This window comes from Hyposmocoma kahamanoa, unplaced genomic scaffold (genome assembly GCF_003589595.1).
Source record: "Hyposmocoma kahamanoa isolate Upper Pololo Valley unplaced genomic scaffold, ASM358959v1 80, whole genome shotgun sequence".
Lineage (NCBI taxonomy): Eukaryota > Metazoa > Arthropoda > Insecta > Lepidoptera > Cosmopterigidae > Hyposmocoma > Hyposmocoma kahamanoa.
In genome coordinates, this window is record NW_020654051.1 from 3,920,142 (window position 1) to 3,943,237 (window position 23,096).

General features: G+C 38.0%; 1 protein-coding gene across 1 annotated transcript in view; it reads right to left on the reverse strand.

The window, feature by feature from the left end:
- Positions 1-23,096, reverse strand: part of LOC113233927 (sodium-independent sulfate anion transporter-like) — a 118,090-nt gene that overhangs the window by 20,475 nt on the left and 74,519 nt on the right. Inside the window, exons 3-4 of the mRNA XM_026469162.1 lie at positions 13,704-13,880; positions 3,934-4,240 (exon numbers count right to left, since the gene is read on the reverse strand). Of these exons, the coding sequence (XP_026324947.1) occupies positions 3,934-4,240; positions 13,704-13,880 (484 nt within the window). The remainder of the gene's footprint in view (positions 1-3,933; positions 4,241-13,703; positions 13,881-23,096) is intronic.

Genomic DNA, 23,096 nt, shown 5'->3' on the forward strand with positions numbered 1-23,096 from the left:
TTAAGAGCTCTCATGCCAAAAAAAGTTTTGACGTTGGCTCCGCCCAAATTTGTGAAACAAATGTATGCCTGAAGTTCGCGTGACATGCGACAGGAGATGTTGAATTTTGCGCATTAAAAGTACCAAATTCGTTTTAGCGGAATAACTCTAAAACTAAAGGGATTAAAAAAAATCCGTAGTGACAGTTCTCGATCATGCATAAATATAATTAATCATCTAATTTTTGTCCTAATAACCTGTAGCATTTCGAGGATAAATCGAAAAAATGTGAAAATTGGAGGTCATTTCGTGATTTTTATCTATCGAGGAAACTTTATTGTTTTATGTTTCTGATTAATGTCTGTGCTTGAATATATCGTGTAGTTACTAATACAATATTTTATTTTTAACTTTAAAGTGGATATACCCCTTTAAAACCAAATCGAAGATTAGGGATTTTTCCTCTGCTCCCTCTTAAGTTACGATGAAATCAATTTATAAATCTAATTTTACATTACTGTTTCACGGCAGAAATAGGTGAGGTGGCAGCAAGTAGTGTCTTAGATGAACTCTTTCATAAGGAGTTCTAATGCTATTAAAATTCACTCAATATGGTGATAGTTTAGGTCGAAAATTCTTCTTGTTGTTGTGCTTATCTCGCGCTAGGTGAAGTCGGCGTTTTTTCTTCCACTCTCCCCTATCAGCCGTCATTTTTATACTCACACCTTTCTTATTCATGTCATTTTTCACACAATCTTTGACGTTCATGTTAATGAAATTGTTAATAAAGCATCTAGAGCGCTCGGTTTTATAATGCGTATGTCACAGGATTTCAGCTCAATAAAAACCTTTAAAATACTTTACTGTGCCTTTGTGCGTAGTCACTTAGAATACGCCTCTCAAATATGGAATCCCTGTTACAAAATATACGAAACGCGAATTGAGAGAATACAGAAACGTTTTTTACGATATTTGCAATTTAGATCCAAGATCTATATTTCTGATTATTATAAGCGGTGTCAAAAGTTTCATATACTCCCGTTACATGAAAGAAGGCGGATAGCTGATGTTCTGTATTTACTTAAAGTAGCAAGTGGTTCGGTCGACTGTCCTGAGCTTCCCAGTAACATTGGTTTACGTGTTCCAGTGGCTTCTTTTCGACATCCCAGCATACTTCATGTTCCTTTGACGAAAGTAAATTACAGACGAAATTCATACTTCATTAGGGCGAGTGAATACTATAACAAAATAGCAAAACAGCACGATATTGACTTATTTTGTACCACACCTGACCAACTTAAACGACTTCTTAGTAATAAGTTTTTTAATTCTTCTTGTTAGAGTGTAATCCTTTTCTTTTTCTTTGAACGAATTTCTCTTTTTAATCATATTGTTTTCTAAATTCCTTCCTCATTAATTGTGCACAGACCAAACATAAAGCTTATTTATTATCTGTGGAAGCTTGTAATTGGCCGTCTGTATTTATTTTTTTCTATGTACTTGTACCTAGCTGTTAGTTTCCCTACAAATGTAATATAAAATAAAATAAAATAAAATCTTTTTTTGACCTTCCTTTCCTCTTATATCCCTCCACACCCATACCTAGCACTCTTCTCGTCACATGACATTCTTCTTCCGCATGACATGTCCATACCACGCTAACACATTATTCCTTATCATTTCCGTCGCTGGCGCCACTTTCAAACTTCCCCGGATGTACTTATTACTTTTCTTATTCTTTTGTCATCACTCTACACATCCATCGAAAATGATATCTATGATAGTGTTGTAAATTGCAAATTATCTAACATGTACGCGCGACACAATCTTTCTTGTAATTAGAACAAGGAAGTGGAGGTTGTCTTAAATTAACCGAGAATACGACATTCTCGAGTAATCATTATTCGTCTTTGCCAGTGTAATTTCAGCACATTGTATGGTAATGATACACTGCGGACAGGAAGTGTTCTGTGAATGATAACCAAGAGTTTTCATTGTTTAAGCTATCTACTTCAGCATATTCATGCTGATCCACCGATGCGGTATGATGCTCAACGTCATCAACGTTCAAAACTGACAGGAACCTGATCACCGGTTAAATTTAATTTTTAATTTTATCGAGTTCTTAGATTCTTGCGATTGTTATACATAGAAAATGGAACTTTTTTCCGGATTTAAATCGCGTATATTTGTTTTTTCAAACAAACCAACGTTTCGGGTCTTTCACAGACTCCTTGGCCACGGCTGACTGTCGTTCAAGAGCCCAGTTAATAAGGTTTTAGTAAACATTATTATTCAAATGTAAACAACATATTATTTTACATATTGTGAATATCATAGTCATAGACTGCTAACAGATTGACTGCATGCTGAAGTCGTAATCAACTTCATGCAGCCGAGACCACGTCTACATGAAGTTGATAACAACTGCAGGTATTAACTGCATGCAGTCGATCTCGGCTACATGAAGTCGGTTTCGACTGAATGCAGTTAATGAGTGAAGTCGTTATCAACGCAAGGAAAATAGAAAAATATTTAACCACATACAGCCCAATCAACTGCACGCACTGTTATCTATCACACAGGAAGCGAAACAATGAGAGATAGGTATGTCACGATGTGACCTCCTTACATCGTCATCCCGCCTTTTTATCGCTTTTTCTCCGGTTCCTGGCCACACCTTTTTGAATTTTGAATCGTTCTTTAATTCCTTTGCGTCGCCATTCTGATTTTGTTTCGTTCCACTGTCAGGCCTTGCTCGATCGCGGTAGCGAGCACGTCTGCTCTTCGATTTTTGATCCGTTTACCAGTTACCAAAAACGTCTTGCGCAATAAACATTTAAAAGATCACAAAATAAAGTAAAACCGGAGAAAAGGCGATAAAAATGTAGCATGACGATGTAAAGGTCACATCGTTACATGTAATTAAGTAAAATATTGCTTTGTAAACATACGTCGAATCGAGCCTACGTTGGTACTGAATAGATCTATGTTCATAGACGATTGATTATGTTGCTTAATTGCTCTAATAAAAAATGAAATTTTGCATATATTAGTTCTAGGGTCAATATAGAAAATTAACTTTCCTATATTGCCTCGGATTTGGGTGTTGTGGTACCGTCGTTGTTTTCGATTTCCATAACATAATACAAGTGCTTCAGTTACTTACTTTAGCATCAGGGCAACGTATGTAATGTCGTCTAATATTTATTATTTGTTTAATTAATGCTATATATAACTAAATGTCTTTCAACAGTTAGATTATAAGTTTTATAGTTTTTATACCAGTGGAGCTCATTGTGAAAAAAATCATCCAGGAAAGTACTGCCTACCTTATCTATTTCTGTCGTCAAACAGTGTGAGCAATCTCTATTTATAAAATCTTTATTTCTTTTAAAATATAGACTGTGAGTTTATAGTGTTACCTAAAGCACTCACTATGCTAGTCATAAGTACATGTCAATACATAAAATTATAACGTGAACAATAAGACAGAAAGAAAATAATAATTATCAACAATGTAGAGTCTATGATCATGTCAAGTAGTTATTCAAAAAAATGTCAAAACTATATATTAGTTCCGGTAACTTGTCGGCGAGCACATCGGCACCACGGACCTCGTCCATGAGAGTATTGAACAAGGCAAGAGCTCGAGGCGTGGGGGAATCGCGGGCATAGTTCGTTCGAACCTCGAATGGGGACGCAAACTGTTGAAGTAGTATAATTTTGAGGCTCAAATAAACGAATAGATTGAAGTACTACAGGGCCATCTATATCACTTCTAAGAATCTTACTGTAATATATTAATAGATTTCTTTTTCGCCTAAACTCTAATGTCTCATACCCTACTATCCCTAAAACGTAATTGGATGCGATTTACTTTGAGTGGCACTACAACTGTTGTGGATAGAAATGTCGCTTACCATCAGGCCCACGACTTGTCCGTGATGTCACCTTATATAATTTTTAAAAAAGATTATATCCAAGAACTTACCTAATTGTAAAATACCCATAAGTAACTCTACACATCCGGACAAAAACGCCAGGAGAACAGCAAACTCCGGCCCCAGTCCGTGCAGGTTCTCCCTCGTGAGGATAGCGGCGATGGCCGTGGGGCCTATCGCCGAGTCCTTCACTGAACCAAACACTGTGTAGACAAAGCACGCCATGAAGGACGAGTAGAGACCGTACTGCGGCGGGAGCCCTGCGACTCCAGCATATGCTATTGCTTGTGGTATCACTGTTAAGCCTACTGTAATTCCTGAGAACAAAAAAACAAGTACCATTTAAACCATTTATTTTTATACACATTAACAAAACAAATAGTTTATAGAAATGAGAAAGGATAAGTTTTTTATCCAATTTACAGAAAGAATTATAAAAAAATTAAATTAAAATAAAAAAGAAAAAAATATTATTTATCTCTTCTTCTTTTTATAATAGTTTAATGTTAAATATTGTATTACATATTTTTTGTATTTTGTGCACGTAACCCCGTTATTACAATTATTTTGTCCTGTATTTATGTCTGCAGGAAGAAATTTCTTAAAGAAATAGGCAGTACCCTTTGTTTGTGTTTTCCTTTTAAATGTTGGAATCACATTATATTGTTTAATCAAGAAACGAAATAGAGCAATAACACGCATTAAAAACTTAAACAATAGCGTATACACTTTATACGTCAGAAAAGCTTTTATTCCCAGTCAATAAGAGCGAAAAAGACATTGCGTCCTTTCCGGTCGAACGACGCGAAAACTAATTCACTGTTTTATAACTTTATTTAAAACCGACTTCAAAATTTGAGGAATTACATCTATTTGCCAATTTTTATGGAAATCGGTTAACGGAAGGGTGAAATCGAATAAACCGGATTCATCCCCTAATTTACCACCCTTACTGGTGGAATTCAATATAATTCGATAAATTTAAATGCGACATTGACGGAGGTATCCTCTTTCCAACAAAAAAAAAAAGAATCATCAAAATCAGTTCACTAATCACGAGTAATCATATCACAGTAAATCGCAAAAAATTTCGGTCGAATTGAGAACCTCCTCCTTTTTTGAAGTTGGATAATTTAATTTTTAACAAAATATTTGTGTTTTGTGACGGCTCTGCCAAGTACTTGCTCGATGCCCTAGATGGACTGCAGCGCTACGCCTTCCGTGTTGTCAACGATCCTCATGTAACTGAGCATGCGGAGTCGTTACAGCTTCGCAGAGATATAGCGTCTCTTAGCGTATTCTATCGCCTGTACCACGGTGAGTGCTCTGAAGAGTTATTCAACCTTATCCCTTCCTCTCCTTTCCATCAGCGGACCACCCGTGCCGGACTGCGTTGCCACAGTTGGACGGTCAGTTCAATACCGTCCCGCACTAAAAAGTTTGGCAATTCGTTCTTATGCCGAACCATCAAATTGTGGAACCAACTCCCGGCGCATGTATTCCCTCCCCTCTATAACATCGGGTCCTTCAAACGTAGTGTGAAGAAGCATTTGGCCAGACCGGCAAAATGATAGTGACGGAGTGAAGATATTTGAAAAAAAAAAAAAAATTCCACCTCTAAGAGTGGCAAACTAGGGGATGAATTCGGTTTCGCGCATTTTTCGGTAACGGATTTCATTAAACAAATCGAAAAAGATGTAATTCCACGAACTTTTGGGGGTGGTTTTTTTTTTATAAAAAAAAAATAATTTTTGTTCCTTTTCAATAGACCAGACGATTTTATGCACAGTCATAAAGCCGGTCATAATCCAATATACAATTGGACAGAAAGGGAAATCTGCGTGTACTGAGATATACAATAAAAGTGTAAGAAAGGCCATATTGGCAGAACCATAATATGATTAATTGACAATTCATATTATGAATTTTGAAACAAAACGTGCGTTATATGAATTGTAAGCAATTCATAATATGAATTGTCAATTAATCATGTAATGATTCTGCCAATGCGGCCTTTTTAGCCCTGCTGATCAAGCGTCAACGTATAGGCGGCCTTGGTTTGGTAATGAACTAGATCTTTCTATCAAGTTACAATGTTTAGACAGCCGGCGTATGTTAATGCACAATGGGTGCACAGTGTACTGGAACCGCGACAATAGATGCGCGAGCGCAGTGCCCAGTGCACCGTTCAGCACGTCTTTATTTTATTTACTATGTCTCTAAACCATGACAATGTAGTCTAGTGAAAAATCTGCATTCTCTCATCACCGTGATTATTATATTAAGGTCCCATGGGATCCGAAATAATTGTAACTTTTCCATTGAAAAAAAAAAAAACTTTTTCGTTTCTTATCGGATTCTTTAACTGCCTCTGTGGCCGAACGGTTGCCATGCCGGACTGCCACAGAGAGGTCCCAGGTTCGATTCCCGGGCCGGGAGAAATATTTGTATGGCCTACATTTATTTCTCTCGTGAGTTTGGGTGTAATTTGTGGTTGTCTATGTGTGTCCATGGCACCCGCGACACAGGGTTTCCCTAGTGCGGGGCTATGTTGAGTGTGTGCGTTATTATATTATTATTCTGATTTCTTGGTGACAATGGGGCTGTGCTACTTTGTACATTTTATACTTTTTTCTGGTTGTCATGGTGTCGAAGATTTGTTGATTACATGCATTGTGTCAAGTGAAAAGTCAATTTTTATTTGCGGAAAATAAATTTTTAATATGTAATCATGGACCACCTCGAGAATATACCCTTTCAAACAAAAAGAGTTTTCAAAATCGGTGCACAATTGACGGGGATATCGGTAAGGACACTGACATGCCTATAAAAATGAGGATTGTATTGGATTTCCATGATTAGGGACCTCAGATTCTGACTTGGTGACAATGGGACCACCACGAGAGTGCACCATTCAAACAAAAAAAGAATTTTCAAAATCGGTCCACAATTGACGGAGATATCTGAAAACATACATACACATAACAGCCGAACGTATAACCTCCTCCTTTTTCTATGTCATTTAAAAACAGTTTCATTTCCTATCCTATGCACATGATATTCAATCAAAAGAAAATAAGTTTAAAAAAATAACATTCTTAAGTTGACGTCATAGTATATTTGCAAAAATGTAGTTTACATTCAGAATAATATTTTCACGATAAATAGAAATAAGCATAATACACGTGCAAATAAAACTAAAGTGGCTGCTCTTGGCACTTGTTTCAATAAAGCCATAAATAAGTTAAGTGGTGATGATGTATGCATATAATAAGATCCCAGTTGCTATTCCAAATTTGGCTCATTACGGAGTCTAAAACTATAGTGGAACGTAATGTTTATACGAACGGTTACTTACACTTCTGCACATTCTAAATTTAATAAAATTCAATGAGGGCTACTTGTCAATATTAAATTGTACTGTAGTGCTATTTTTCAATAACTGTTATTAGTTATCCTGTAACCCTATAATAATAATAATAATAATGTATTGCAACTCTAACGATGCATTGCACGTCAGCCCTGGACAGCATCGATGCCCCCCAATTGCTACCGTCCCGCTAGCTTTAGCGCCCACTGCGGGGCGGAAGTGTCCACTTTGGGAAACTACTATTAAAATTAAAATTAACTGTCTGTCGATACCAGATATTAAAATCAATATTATTACAATTTAATAAAATCGTAATTAAAAATCGTATTTTCAAATATGTGACTTATAATAGTTACAATATAAGAAATAACAATAAAATATAGAAATAAAAGAGTATGTTATGTTGTACGCTAAAGGATGCCAATCGTAAATAGTAACATTAACAAACCGTGGGCGCATTTATTTGACACGAATTTCATCGCGCTAACCCCGCGCGGCGGCCGTGTGGTTGCCGCGCGGCGACCGCGTGAGTCTAACTGTCATGGCAAAATACGTTCTATTCATTTAGCTTTTGCGTTTTAACTTAAATGAGGGTCAAGCGGTAGTATTATTCAGAGGAATTTAAATGTTGTTGCCTAGTAAATAGTATTCAGATTTGCCATTAATATAAATGAAAGCACGGTAACTGATCGCTAAGCATGGTGAAATCATGTTGGCCTTTCCACACTCGCGCAAACTATTCGCGAAGCATGAGTATGGATCCCATTCGCATATTATTCGCGGGTTTGCGCCGCGTTCGCGGTTCGTTCCCGGTTGTTGTCGGTATTTTGTCCCGCGACAAAGGGTTCGCGGAGCGCGAACTTGGCGTGAACGCGACAAGGCTCCATATTCGCGACGATTTGAATATGCTTAAAATGGCCGTGGTTTGGACAAATGAACTAATACTGTCATTTTTAGATTGTTCTAGCATTTCTTTTTTATAAATGCAAAAATTTTAAATCTCCAAAGCGCAAGTAGTTCCGCAGCAACAACAGCAACTACAGCGTCCATCTTCGTCAACCGCGCGAACTGTACTGTGAACCAGGTGCGAACTTCTGCGAGGATGGAACTGTGGCAGTTCTTGCCGCGATCCGCACCGCGATTCGCGCCGCGATTTCGCGCGTGTGTGGAGGGGCCTTATGAGTGGCATAATTTTTCTCACACCGTTCGTGCTACAACAGGATAACAACGACATCTTCGATAATTAGTTATACATTGCGTAAGAATAATCCGCTATTGTAATAATCACCACCTCTACTTGTGACAAAATAATAAAAACTGCTAATGCGTCAGAGTACGTAAATGGTTAAATTCTGAATAGCACTAGGGCTTCTAATTTTTATTCATTTAACAGAAAAAGAAAATTGACACGAAGCAATTATTAATAATTGTTATGATTAGCTTTAACGTTGAATTTAGTACAATGAAATGAAATATGTACTTAAATTCTGGGTAATGGTAATGAGTTTTTAGAGCTGTTTCACAAGGCGACTTTTAGCAGCGCGTCTGCAATAGCGAAACAGTCTTTAATCATCTATCTTTACACGTCCCGCGCGGCTCGAATTCTAATTTTTCCCGTACTAATACGGTTCATTTAGCTTGGGTAGAGCGGTAGGGACACTGGCTTTATTTCAGAATGTATTTTTTTACTAACGATATTAAAGCCATTTGACAAATATATATCATATACTATTCGTGTTCTATTTAGTTCAGTTGATATAAAAATATTTATAGTATATGTAAGTTGTATACAGCGATTTTTTTGTAAAATTTCGAAGTTTGTGTTTTTTCTGTCGTGAAAATTGTCAGGAAGCGTGTTTACACACCGTATAGTAATCAGTACGTTATCGATACGTTAAATATTTAGTGTCGCGATGAATCGCGCGTTTGTATCACTGCTAAAAATAACCGCCGTGTGTAACCGCTCTTAGCGATGCTCAATCTTCGCACGGTATTAGTTTAATTGCAAGATGGTAGTCGGTTGCATCAGACTAGGTGACAATGATTTTATTACAGCCAACGACTTTTTAGGTGGTTTCCACGCGATTGCGTCTCGCACGCGATACTACAATTTTAGCATAATATCGACTTTTTTAACCGACTTCAAAAAAAGGAGGAGGTTCCCATTTCGATTGTATGTTTTTTTTGTATGTGTGTTACGCGATAACTCCGGTATTTGTGAACCAATTTTCATGATTTTTTTGTTGGAAATAGGGTACCTCCATAGTGGTCCCATTTAAGTTTGAAGAAAATCATCAACCTCTAAGAGTGGCTGTTCACGCATGAAGATTCATTTTTATAAATAGCGCCTAAATTTTATTATACGGATCAATTATTTTAAGGGTTGATTTTGCTATTCTCTAATTCAAGGCGTTTTTTTCCCTCAATGTACGTTGAGTAGTGAGAACCGATTTTTATTATCTCCTGTCTCAAGTTCTGTATAGTGGCGAACTAAGGGTTGAATCCGGGTTTGCGCACTTTTCGGAAGCCGATTTCAATAAAACTTAGCAAAGAGACGTAATGCCACGTACTTTTGAGGTCGGTTTTTTTAGTACTCTGTACTGAGATTATTATATTACGTAGGCAACAAACAAGCATACGGCCCGCCTGACGGAAAGTGGTCACCGTCGCTTATGAACGCCTGCAACACCAGGGGCATCACCAACGCGTTGCCAACTCTTTAGGACCCTTCTCAAACCCCTTTTGAAGGACTCCATGCTGTATTCCTGTGGGAAAACCTTGACAGGGAGTTCATTCCGCAACCTCATTGTACGTGGGAGATAGTTTCTCTGAAATCGTACAGTACGAGATCGAGTACGTTCCAGAGTGGTAGACACGGTGGTATCATGTCAAACAGTTCTTCAGAACATTGGCCGTTGTACAAGCGATAGAACAGGCATAGGGAGGCAAGTCTTTCCTCCAAGACGGTGGTTCAATATACTCTGAGTTTTAGTTTATTTTAATTAATTTTTAGTGACTTGTATGAATTTTCTTACAGTTCTATTTTCGCATCCCTGGCAAAAAGTCGAGACTCGGTGCGATCCCGGTAATACCGGGGAAAAACGAGACGATACAGGAAAAACGATAATGTAACGTTTGTATGGAGTTACACTGGTTTAGACCGTCACGTTGGACCAATGCAGTTGCGTACCTTCTTTTTTTAAAATAAATAATAGACACACGCTTGGCCACGATTTTACCTGATGTTAAGCGACGATATGACCGACGATGGTACGCGTTTGCCCAAAAAATGCCTATTCAGTCTAGCCTTGTATTCAAGGCTCCAAATTACACTTTTCCCAAACAGAGATAGAGTAGAGTAGAATATTCCATTCCTTTGCCGTCAGAAAGGAGGAAGCGCTTAGTGGGTATGGGTGGTATATCAACGACATAACCATCTTCGACACGCAGATTTCCTGGGCCTCAAATCTGCTAATTTTAAATCTTTCAGTTGTATGTCGATAGAATGTCAATGGAAGGATTTTGTACTTTTGGTATTTGCTAAAAGTTAAGAGTTGTCAGTGGCTAGCCATTGACCTACTATTCAACTGCCGTTGCAATTTTTTGGTACTTTGCTCTTCGATGGCACGTTTGTGATGTAGTCTACTATTAATTTTAAGATTGCTAATTAAACGAGATAAAAATAAAGATATGCACATTAATTTCCATGGTACAATTAATAAGGGAACATCGATCATAGTGATTGAATGCATGAATGCCATCAAAGCCTTTCCACTGACACTCTTTTGAGACTCAACTGCCATTGCAATTTAGTAATAGCAGAGCTCCTTGTGAAAGAGGTTGTCCAGGGAAGTACTGCCACCTTATCTATTTCTGCCGCCGAGCAGTAATGTGAGCATCAAGGTGAGGCCAGACGAGCGTAATTTTGTGAGTTGTGTTTTTTGAGTTGCGCAGTTTGCGCTCGACCAAAATTCGGTTGGAGCGCCAGACGAACGTATTTCATTCTGTTGCTTTTTAAGCGTTTAAGTGACCCCTTCCCTCATCCCTACTTCCACCCGCACCAGACCGTCACACGATGCGACCGAAAGTCAGTCGTCATTACGCCCGTGAGTCGGCAGATAACTCGTTTTGCGTCGTAATGTGCAAACCGTATTTTTATATGAAACCGAATGCAGCGCAAACTACGCCACTCACAACTCATAAAATTACGCTCGTTCACACTTACTGTGTTCCGGTTTTGAAGGGTAAGGGTGATGGTGAAACTTGGTGGGACTTGTCAACTTATGTCTCAGGGTGACTGGCGCAGTGGCAGTGCGCCTGAGATCTTTGCTATTTAAAGAGCTGAGTGGCACTGCAACTGTTATGGACAGGCGAGTCGCTAGCCATCAGGCGCACGACTTGTTCGTCCCATCACTTGTGTAAAAGATACACAATGCAATATACGCTTAATGGTGTTTCAAAAGGAATTACAATGACCAGCGGTTTCAAATAAATTAGCAGACTCAGGCCCTATATTGGTTGGTTATTGTGTTTTAGAATTTTTATAGATATTACTAATATTGCCATAGGTATGCATTAACAAATTATGGATCTAAGTTATCTGAAATAAATAAATAAATGAAAATAAATGAATAGTACATGGAATAATCATTTGTACTACGTACGTAGTATGGCGTGATTGGATAACAGATTACAATAATATAAAATAACGATTGTATACATTAGTGAAGTCACTAAATACTTGTGACGGCTATTGTGTTATGGTAAATTGAAATGCCTATTACAGTTTATCAATACCGAACGACGTTGGTTGTAGACAACTCTATTCTAAAACAGTTCGCGGCATTTCTGTAGATACAGAAATAGTGGCTAGCTAGGTACTACCGACGACGAGCATTTCGTAAATGTTGAACCAGATTTTTGATCTTTCAGATTCAGGGTCGTTTCTCACTTACATAGACATTTTTTTTACATAGACCGTTTTAGCCGTAATCGTGGTTTGTGTGAAAAACAAAGATAATACGCGACTTAGGTCCGAAAAAATAGTCATCTGGTGTTGGGTAGGACATGAAATTGAAACGAGTTTGAAAAAATGAGGTAGCACAATGTCCTACTTCAAACGAGGTGAGGTAAGTGGTAAAAATGTTTGTACCTACGGCAATGACTCAACATACAGGGAATATTAAGCACATTTTCATAACTTGATGGTATCAATCAATTAAACAAATTAAGTGTTACGATATAGTATAAATAAACGCAAATTTTATTTAGTACTATGGTAGTATGATCATATGATGTAAAATCAGCTAAAAAGCGTGCAGTGCAGGACCAATCATTGTCGCATTTGTTGAATTCGAAGCAGTGTGCCTGTGCAGTGTGTGATGAGTGAGGATGTGCTATGAAGCTATGACATGAGGTGTGAGGTGGGACATTTGTATGACATGAGGTGTTGTGACAAACTAACCAAGCGAGTGATACAAACGAGTTGCCTCATGTATGAGTAATTCTACACTATAGTCATTATCACCATCAACCTATTTGTATGTCCTACTGCCGAGTACGGCTCTCTTCTCAGGCGAGTGTTAGGCCACAGCCCGCCGCGCTGGCCCAATGTGGGTTGGGGACTTTACACTTTTTCCGAGGGTTGTGAACTTTGTCCTACGTGCAGATTGCATCACGATATTTTCCTTCACCATAAAGTTCAGAAGTGAGCAGGAGATTCGATCCCGCGGCCTCTGTGTGTTAAACTATTAGGCTACCACAGCTTAAGAAAAAATAGGATAAGGATTAAGATAAAACTGGATATAATTTTTCTTATAATTAATGTCCTAAGTGTGTGACAGGATAGTCAATATCTATTGGACATATATGGAACATATACTCTTTTATTACATTGTGTTGAGTGTCTTATCAATTGTTTTAAAACGTACTTTAATTTAGTACGGACATAAGGGTGCGAAATGTAATTAGCATTTTTCGGATAGAAAATGAATTATTGGCCAATTTAATTAGTAAATTAGTTTACACAATTAGTTTAGAAAGTTTACACCGGAAACAAAGGTGTCTAAAGAGTTACGTTACGAAGGTATTTTCTTTGAACGAATTCTATCTGTTCAATGTACGTGTTGTACAACGGGTTTTAGACATGACTAGCGTATTTTAAAAGTTGTGAAATTTTAAAATATTTTCTATTATAAGTCGTTGATAAAAAGAATGAACAGAAAAGGTCCAAGAGCAGAGCCCTGTGGTACGCCGGATGTTCTACTGATTTCTGGAAGCATTATATTAAATTTTGTTTATAATTTTACCAATTTTAATTAATTAAATAATAGCCGTTTACTATTACATGAACCTAATTTCTGGCTATCGTTTTGGAGACCATAAAAAATTTAAGTTTAATGGAGTGGTACCTGCGATGATGTCAGCCAGGCCTTTGCGTGGTGTGTACTGTGGCAGCCAGGATAGTATAGGCAGCCGTCGCATCAGCGTCTTTGCAGAGCAACATGCACGTGCGCGTCTCGCCGCGTCCCTCCGCCACCCGCCGCTGCTGCCGCTCGAAGATTTTGAAGGGAATGTGTCATTTGTGTCTGTAGACAACGTTAAATTATCACTAATAATTTTGTCAACTGAAATATCATTACAATTACATTTAACCATAGTAAACAAATTTGGGTATAAAATTGCTCCCTGTGGCAGAAGTTCCAACAAGGTTGGCAACGTTCTTCAATTGTATAACGAGATTCCTAATAAATTTTACAGATTTTACCAGAGGTGCACGTTTTTAAACGTATCTCAGGGTCAATAACCTATAAAACAGTGAACAACACGTAAAACTGTCACAACTTAACATTGCGCAAGCCTCGCCTTCAACAAGCACCGCACAACTCAATGTTAAGGAGAGGAAGTGCATAGTCACGTAACTAATTACATTTCATGTATAACAACCACCTATTCGAATTTTCGATATTTGACCCAGTCAATGACATAATAGATTCGATTCGGCAATAATTAACTTAATAAAATTTGAGTTCAGTGTCATTATAGTCTTATTGTTATGAATAAAAAGACGGAAGTAACAACAACCTTGAACACCGGACTAGAAGCAAATTTTGAACATTTGACTCTCTTAATTGGTTCTACCGGGAATCGTACACCATCAAACGTCTTTTAGGATTACAACTCTGCCACTGAGGTCGTCAAAAAGATAACAATTGTTGGATAACTTCGTAGATTGATTATCAGTAGTAAAATTTCGTTATTTGATATTTTATTACTACTAGGTATATACCTATATGCATAGTTTTATTATGGTAATATTTATTGACAAAGCAATAAATAAAGGCAACAGTAAACTCAATTGTTTTTGTACGGATTTTTTATGTTACCAAGAAAGTTTTATAAAAATATTTCTTTAAGTCCATCAATTGTTGAGGATGGTCAACGACGTGTCCGGTGAACCGGCACGGTCCGGTCGCTGCCCCGGTCCGATCGTCACTCGACAGTACGTACTACGAAAATATGCTAATGCACAGTACAGATACTCAATCGACTGTATTCCTTCCTAAATTTTCAGGGCTACTTGGTGTATTTAATTAAGATATACAGGTATGGTGAAAAGGACAATAAACAGGGCTACTTAGTTTTGGTTCAGCATTTCACTTCTTTATCCGTAGCTTGTATCAATCTTGGTCTATCTGTGAATTATATTCGTATAAAGGGTGTATGGAAGGATGGTGGATCCTATACTATTGTGTAGTAGTAGCTTGTTGGGGTTGCCTGAACAAGTACGAAAGTAGGATTGAGGATATCAGCGCAAAGCAGTAGTGTGAGCATTATTGCGTTCCGGTTTTGAAGGGTACGGCAGCTGGTGAAATTACTGGCACATGGGAATTGACAACTTATGTCTCAGGGTGACGGGGCGCAGTGGCAGTGCCCTTCAGATCTTTGGGATTCAAAGCTCTGAGTGGCACTGCTATAGGCAGCCTTTACATACCCAAACATGAATGAATATAATGAATATACTTTATTGCACAGATAAACACACGAACATAAACACATGTACAGATAAACATACGCACAACAGGCGGCCTTATTGCTAAGTAGCAATTTCTTCCAGGCAACCTTAGGATAGGAAAAGTACTTAGAAGGGGGTGCAACCAAGATACAAGATACCACAGCGATAGATTGAGAAACAATATTAATAAATACTAATAATAAATATAGTATATAATATAAATAAATATTAATAATAAACACAATAATATATCATTTTAAAGTAAATAAATAAAAAAAAAAATACACAATGATATCAATGCAAATACATAAATAAATAATTATAAAAATATTTACTTATTATATTATGATGAAGGATTATAATAACAACAGAACAAGGACATTAAAGGCAGAAAGGGAAAGAAGTCACTGCTCAAGGAAGTGCTCCTTGACACGTCGTTTGAAAGTATGTAAAGAGGGGGATCGTCGAATATTTTCAGGGAGAGAATTCCACAATCGGATAGCAGAAACAGTGAAAGAGTTAGAGAAAAAATCAGAAGAATGGGAGGGCATTTCTAAAGAAAGGGTTTGAGAGGAGCGAAGTGGACGGTCAAGAGTAGAAGCGTGAAAGACGAAACGTTCTTTGAGGTAAGGAGGAGCAAAGGTGTCGTAAAGAATTGAAAAAAGGAGGGAAAGGACGTGAAGGTCTCTACGACGGTGGATTGGTAGCCATTTAAGTTGTTTGCGAAACTGGGAAACATTTCCCCTGGTACAGAAAAAGCCAAGCTTATTTTTTATAATCCCAGTACAAAGTACTAAAAACTGACCTCAAAAGTGGATTTACATCTATTTGCCAAGTTTTATTGAAATCGGTTACCAGAAAGCGCGCGAACTGGATTCATCTCATAACCCCACACTAGGGAGACCCTGTATCACGGGTGCCGTGGACACATACATAGACATTAGTAATGTCATTGATATGTGTGTTAAATAAATAAATAAAATAAATAATAAATAGACAACCACAAATTACATACAAACTCACGAAATAAATAAATGTAGGCCATACAAATATTTCTCCGGGCCCGGGAATCGATCCCGGAACCACTCCGTGGCAATCTAGCGTGGTAACCGTTCAGCGACAGAGGCAGTAATTGTATTAAAGGCAACAGAGACAAGTATTATAAGAAAAGAAGATGATAATCTCAGTACAGAGTAGTAAAAAAACCGACCTCAAAAGCCATTCATCCCTAGTTTGCCACCCTAGAAGGTGGAATATTTTCTTCAAATTTAAATGGGGTCACTACTGCGGTACTCTCTTTCCAACAAAAAAGAATCATCGAAACCGGTTCATAAATCGCGTAACGTACATACAAAAAAACCATGCAATCTTAATTGAGAACCTCCTCCTTTTTTGAAGTCAGTTAATGAGGAATTAAAATTAGCCAAATTCATGCTTAAATAGTAATCGTATATAATTATTAATTTTATACATGAAAATGACATCTAAATATATAATAATTACGTAATTTAAAGTAATACTATAAAACAAAATTAAATGTGGGTTACACCAATTTGCGCTGATAGCCTCAATGGATGCAGTAACATTACATTACGGACCAGGTGATAAGACAGCTTTGCAGCTTAGGAGAAGCCGAACAGGTAAAAATTGAGAAAGAGATGCTTACATAGGTCGAACACACAGGGAGAATTAATGATAGAACACTCAGAAACACATTTAAAATGCAAGAGTGAGTGGGCAAGTAAGGCGAATTTACCATAACCAAATTGAGGACCTCCTAAAGAAAGACCAGAGGCATACCGTAACCTTTCCAAAAACAATCTTATTTCAATGTAAGCTTAAAGTAAGCTTATTATAATATTACTCATATTCGTACCATGACGAACCTGTCAACCAAGTAATGTACTATTGCAAAAGTGATTGAAAGAACGAATGATTTCCCAATATTGTCCATTCCTTACTAAAAATAGGAAAGACATAACGCTATGTGAACTATACAATGCCATTTCTTTCTTTTTTGATGTTCCGAATTGTCTTATCGTAGTACAGTGTTTAAGTACTTAATGTTATTTACATTCAGAGAATTTTGACTGTTAAAAAAAAAGGAAAGTATGTAATAATAAAATTTATTAAAATTACGTCAAAAACAAGCCGAGTCTTGGCAGTCATCTTGTGAATTCGGAATTAAAGTCTAGTGTCAACTGTTAGCTTCGCCAAGGAGGATATAGATGGCGCTGTCATAACTTTACGAAACAAAACGTCGCGTATATTTATTTAACGAGAAATTGTTTCCTATGTGCTATTAAATAAAAAATAAACAAAATAATGAAGAGATACATGTAAATAAATAAGTTCGACTTAACTTTTAATCTTTATAAATCAATATTTAGACAATAAAACTGAAAATAATATTGTTTCCATTGCATCCGTGTAAGTATTTTAAAATTGCTAAATTTGACATAAGAGCAATATTATTTTAATGTTAAAGTCGCGTCATAGTACGAACTGAGTGAATGCATAGTCACAAAGCTGCCAATAAAACATCATAGTTTTAACGTTACAATAAGCTTACTTTAAGCGGTTTATGGTACGAAAAGTCAATGTAAGGTTAAAGTAATATTGTTTTAAGAGGTTGTGGTAGGCCGCCAGGGGGCTTAAAGAGGCCGCATTGGCAGAATCATAATATGATCAATTGACGATTCATATTATGAATTTTCCAACCGAAACAAAATACGCAATTTATCTATTTGACAATGTTGTATGGAGATGAATTGCGTTATATGAATTGTAAGCTATTCATAATATGAATTGTCAATTAATCATATTACGATTCTGCCAATGCGGCCATTTTAGCCCTGCAGGTCAAGAGTATTCTTAACCGACGAGCGTGTATGAAAGCTCTGATGCGTGTTGTAGAGGCGAAGGGTGTGTGTAAGAATCGTAGCAAGTGGAAGGCTGTTGTCTGTGCCTATCTCGATGGGCAAAGGATGTGGAGTATTTAGTCACGATGAGTTAGTTAGGAAATTAACGATTATATGTACAGTCAGCACATGAAGCCGTACACTTTTGTTCGAATATCGTCTCCAGTGCAACGGAATAAGATCCGTCAATGCGCAGCTTGATGTGCTGTCATCTGTACATAAATTTAATTGGAGAAAAGAATATACAACATGAAAATTGCGGGTTATGAAAAAAGTAAGGTGCAGACCCAGGATGCTTCTGTCATATATTCAATTTAACTGCCTCCGTGGCCGAACGGTTACCACGCCGAACTGCCACGCAGAGGTCCTAGGTTCGATTCCCGGGCCGGGAGAAATATTTGTACGACCTACATTTATTTCTCTCGTGAGTTTGGGTGTAATTTGTGGTTGTCTATGTGTGTGTCCAAGGCAACCGCGACACAGGGTTTCCATAGTGCGGGGCAATGTTGAGTGTGTACGTTATTTATTCTAATAGGAGAGTTTCGCGTCTTTTCCACCCTTATAGAAGTTTCTATCTGAAGGGCTCAAGCCTATTTCTCGTGTGTGTGTGGTGATTTCCTAAGCTATAGTTACGCTGGCGTTGTTGATTCTGCGACCCCGGTGTCGAAACTCAATCTACTGTTGCGTATTACATCACGCATTGTAGCTGTAAAAACCACGTGTGATGGCCACGTGTGTTGCTTTACACCGCACACTGGTTATTATGAAGCATTGTGATTTTGATAAAAATGCAGAATTTAGACTAGTTTTAAATAATTCGTAGTATGAATCGGTACTGGCATACTGTTCCAGCGGAAGTGGTCAGTGTAATAATGTTAAATTGTAAGTAAAGAAATAAATTTCTCACTGAGGGCGCAAAACGGACGGCAAAACGGACGGCAAAAAAGTCTATAAAAATACAAAACAAAGATCTGCAATGAACACATACAAAAATTCGTAAGGTGTTTCGTTGCGTGGCTGAGCATCTGACACGGATTGCCTGAGGGTGCTGGTTAGTATCCAGTCGGATCAAATGAGTTTTTCTTAGTAAATACTAAGACATAACTTCGTTCAAAAAGAAGATATCCATAATATTAACCTTAGAAGTAAGTCCAAAGTCATGGTACCATGTTTTCGTTCAACTAAGGTAGACGATGTTTTTATGGGGAACTGTATACGTTTTTACAATAAGATTCCGGAGCATATATTAAGTTTACCATTTCCTAAGTTTAAAACTTATATTAAAAGTATTTTAATTGAAAAGTCATATTACAAAATTGTAGACTACGTGTTAGATAAAGATGTATGGAAAGACAACGTGAGTCTAGATTCCACATAAATATGATTCAAAATGTATTCTATAGCATTTAAGTTTATTGGAAAAGAGCAATCCCTAGAGTTTTTTGCTCGTTCTTCTCAGGGAGGTCAGCGTAGTGAACGAGCGGTAGCTTAAAAAATGACGTTTTCAAGTTTAAAATTTTACATAAGGAACAATTATTGTTTGACTTTGACTAAGAAAAATTTATGATTTATTATTTAAATTGGATTAATTTCACAAAAAATAATTGAATTTCATGATAGTAAAACATCGTGACAGCCGATATACTTAAAAATTGTTAATAAATGTTTATAAACTAATTGCAAATTTATCTACAATAAATAAATAAACAAGTAAATTTAAGTTAATAATGATTATTTTTGTTGTGTGAGGTTTGAGGACTCTTGTTTCGTATTTTAGATGTCGTGCTTTGATAATGTTTGCCAGGAACCACAGGTGGAGGCTGAAAAACCGCAATATTGTACCGGAGCTTTATCCTTTATACATTACTTCTTAGGTCATTCGCATATAATGTATATTTTCTATGTACATAATTGTTTAGTATTAGTATTACAGGGAACTATTACCGCCATTTATATGTGCATGCCGCCAAACATGAGCATTACTACGTTCCGATTTTGAAGGGTAAGGGTGCCGGTGAAATTACAGGGAGTTGTCAACTTTATGTCCCCGGGTGTAGGTTGCATTGGCGGTGCTCGACAGATCTTCGCGTTTTGAAGTTCGTAGATAGATAGATAGATAGGTTTAGGTATACACCGTATTGCTCACATAAAAGAACAAGAACAGTACATGAACAACCCAAGTTATTGGTATCATTGTGGGCAAAGGCGGTCTTATCGCTAGGAGCGATCTCTTCCAGACAACCTTTGAAGTAGAGGAAAGCTAATCGGAGCGGGAGAAGCACTTAATAAATAAATAACGATATATTATACCTACGTAAATATATGTATAAATAAATATGCTTAAATAAACTTACGCTTACTAATAAATAATGTACACGTTGCAAACGTTAGAAAATATTTACGCAATCCGGATTTCAAAATAGGCGACTTAGAATGTTGAATTTCAGATGGGAGATCGTTCCACAATTGTGCAGCCGTAAGGTGCGTTCAAATTAGCCGCTGTTAGAAGCGCTGCAGCCACGCGGCAGCCGCGCTGCATCCGCGCGGCGACCGCGCGTCTGTCGCGCTGCTGAAGTTGGACCAATTTTTTTGTTTTATCTTTCTACTCAGTTACGCGACGGATTCTGACGAGGAAACATTACTTTTACCTCTTCGGGTACACACTTCACATATAGGTATTAAAAATGACTCACCTGTTACGTTTTTTTCAGTTGTAGTTTCAGTTTCAAAATTGTCCATAAATTTTAGACATAAATTTTAACGTGCCTTCTTTATCGAATCGATTGGAATAACTGGCGGAACTGCTATATCATATTGCAGGGTGTTGTTTTACATTCTCTATAAATTCTTCAATACGATTTTCATCCATCGTGAGGTGGTACATCTCACTATCCGTGAGTGCAACCGAGCGTGACTGCAGCGCGACTGTCGCACGGCCGCCGCGGGTTACACGCTTCTAACAGCGGCTAATTTGAACGCGCCCTTTATCGTAAAGGAATCCTTATTCGTAGTGTATCATAGTTTCATTCAGGAATAGGTAAGATGGGCAGTACTTCTCAGGCCATGCTCGGTAGCGAGGAGTCCTGGGAGGCGGTGGCCTCCTTTTGCACAGAGGTTATGTCACAAAAGGAGGCCGCGGCCCGGCGCAGACGTACGGGGAGAAGGCGAAGGCAGTTCGCTGCTCGCCTGATCCCCTAGTGAGACCAGCGGGCTCTGGACAGGGACTCCGGAGCCTGCATTGCACGGCCTCACTCGTCTGGGGGGCGGGTCGGAGGACAACCGACTCGTCCCTCCGTTGGCGCGGGAGCCCTGGCGCAAGCTAGGGCGGCCGGGCGGCGTCGTGGTGAATGTTCACTGATCCCACGGCGCCGACTCAACCGGCGAGAAGGAAACCCGGGGGGGTTTTAGTGGGGTAGGCCTTCCAGTGTGGAGGGAGAGTCCCCACATAACCCCTGAATCTCCCTGGGCTCAGGGGTATCGATAAAGATTTCCCCCCGTCAAAAACAAAAAAGGACGAACTCTTTCACAAGACGCTTGAAATGTATGTGTGATGAATAACATCCTACATATTTAATTATAATAATATAACGAGAAACTATATAATTAAATTTGAAAACATAACGAATAAACGACAAGTTGCAGTACCTACACCAGTGAAACAAGTTTTACAAACCACATAAATCATAGAAATCTCTAGATGGACAAACAAACGGTCACTATAATTGGAATAGAAAGCTTGATCATCCCAGGTGGCGGTCATTTGACATTCACTGCGCGGGCGCGGCGACGCGTGAGCAGAGAAATTCGCAAACACCTAGCCTTTCTAAAGGGAGTGGCCAGGAAACAGGAAAAGGAAGATGAATGGAGAATAAAATATTCTTCCTATTCTGTCGCATTCTCGCAAAAACTGCAGAACTTGTCCACTTCCATTAATGTAGTGGCTCAGCGTGTGGCGTAAGAGTGTGTGCAGTCGAAGAATACTTCATATTTTATATTTTGGAGCGTTCTCATCTTAAGCAGCACAGAGATTAATTCAAATTTCAAGTTTAACGTGTTGTTTACTGGATATGGAAACAAACAGTTCCCAAATTTCCCTTTACTACCAGCTGAACTACTAGCAGTTACACGGGCAATAATAACCCCCCGTGTTACAACGGACACGCCTAGTAGTATCACGAGTGATTGTCGAGCTTCGTTCTTGTTTTAAAGGTCCATCAATCCTATTCAATCAAGTAAATAAATAAGAAATATATCTTGGACAACATTACCTACAAATATACAATGCTCTGATCCCCAAGTTAGTAACTAAAGCACATGTATTATGGAAATTACACAAAACTTGGCGGCAAAAATAGGTAAGATGGCAGTACTTTTCGGTGGCACTAAGGCTCCTTGTGAAAGAGTTCATCCAGGAACTTACGGCCCAGGGTGACGGGCGCGTGGCAGTGCCCCTCAGATCTTTGCGATTTAAAGCTTTGAGTGGCACTGCAACTGTTATGGACAGGCGTGTAGCTTACCATCAGACGAACAAGTCGCGCTTGTTCGTCCCGACTCTTGTGTAAAAGATAAAAATATAACTTTATATCGACTACTTAGGTTTTCTCGATTATTATACATTTTAAAGGAAACTATTTTTTCGGAATCAACCACCGCCAGCTAATTTGTATATAAAACTGGTTGACAAACGTCCATTGTTAGCGTATCTATATGCTTTTGACAGCGGACTAAGATCGTACATGTGATTTCGTGACGACAAAAATATTAGATCACATCGCAATATGTACATAAACAAAATTTGCTCCATTTCACATCTTCAAATTTTCATACGCAAATCTATAAACATATTTATATGGGAAGTATATAAATTT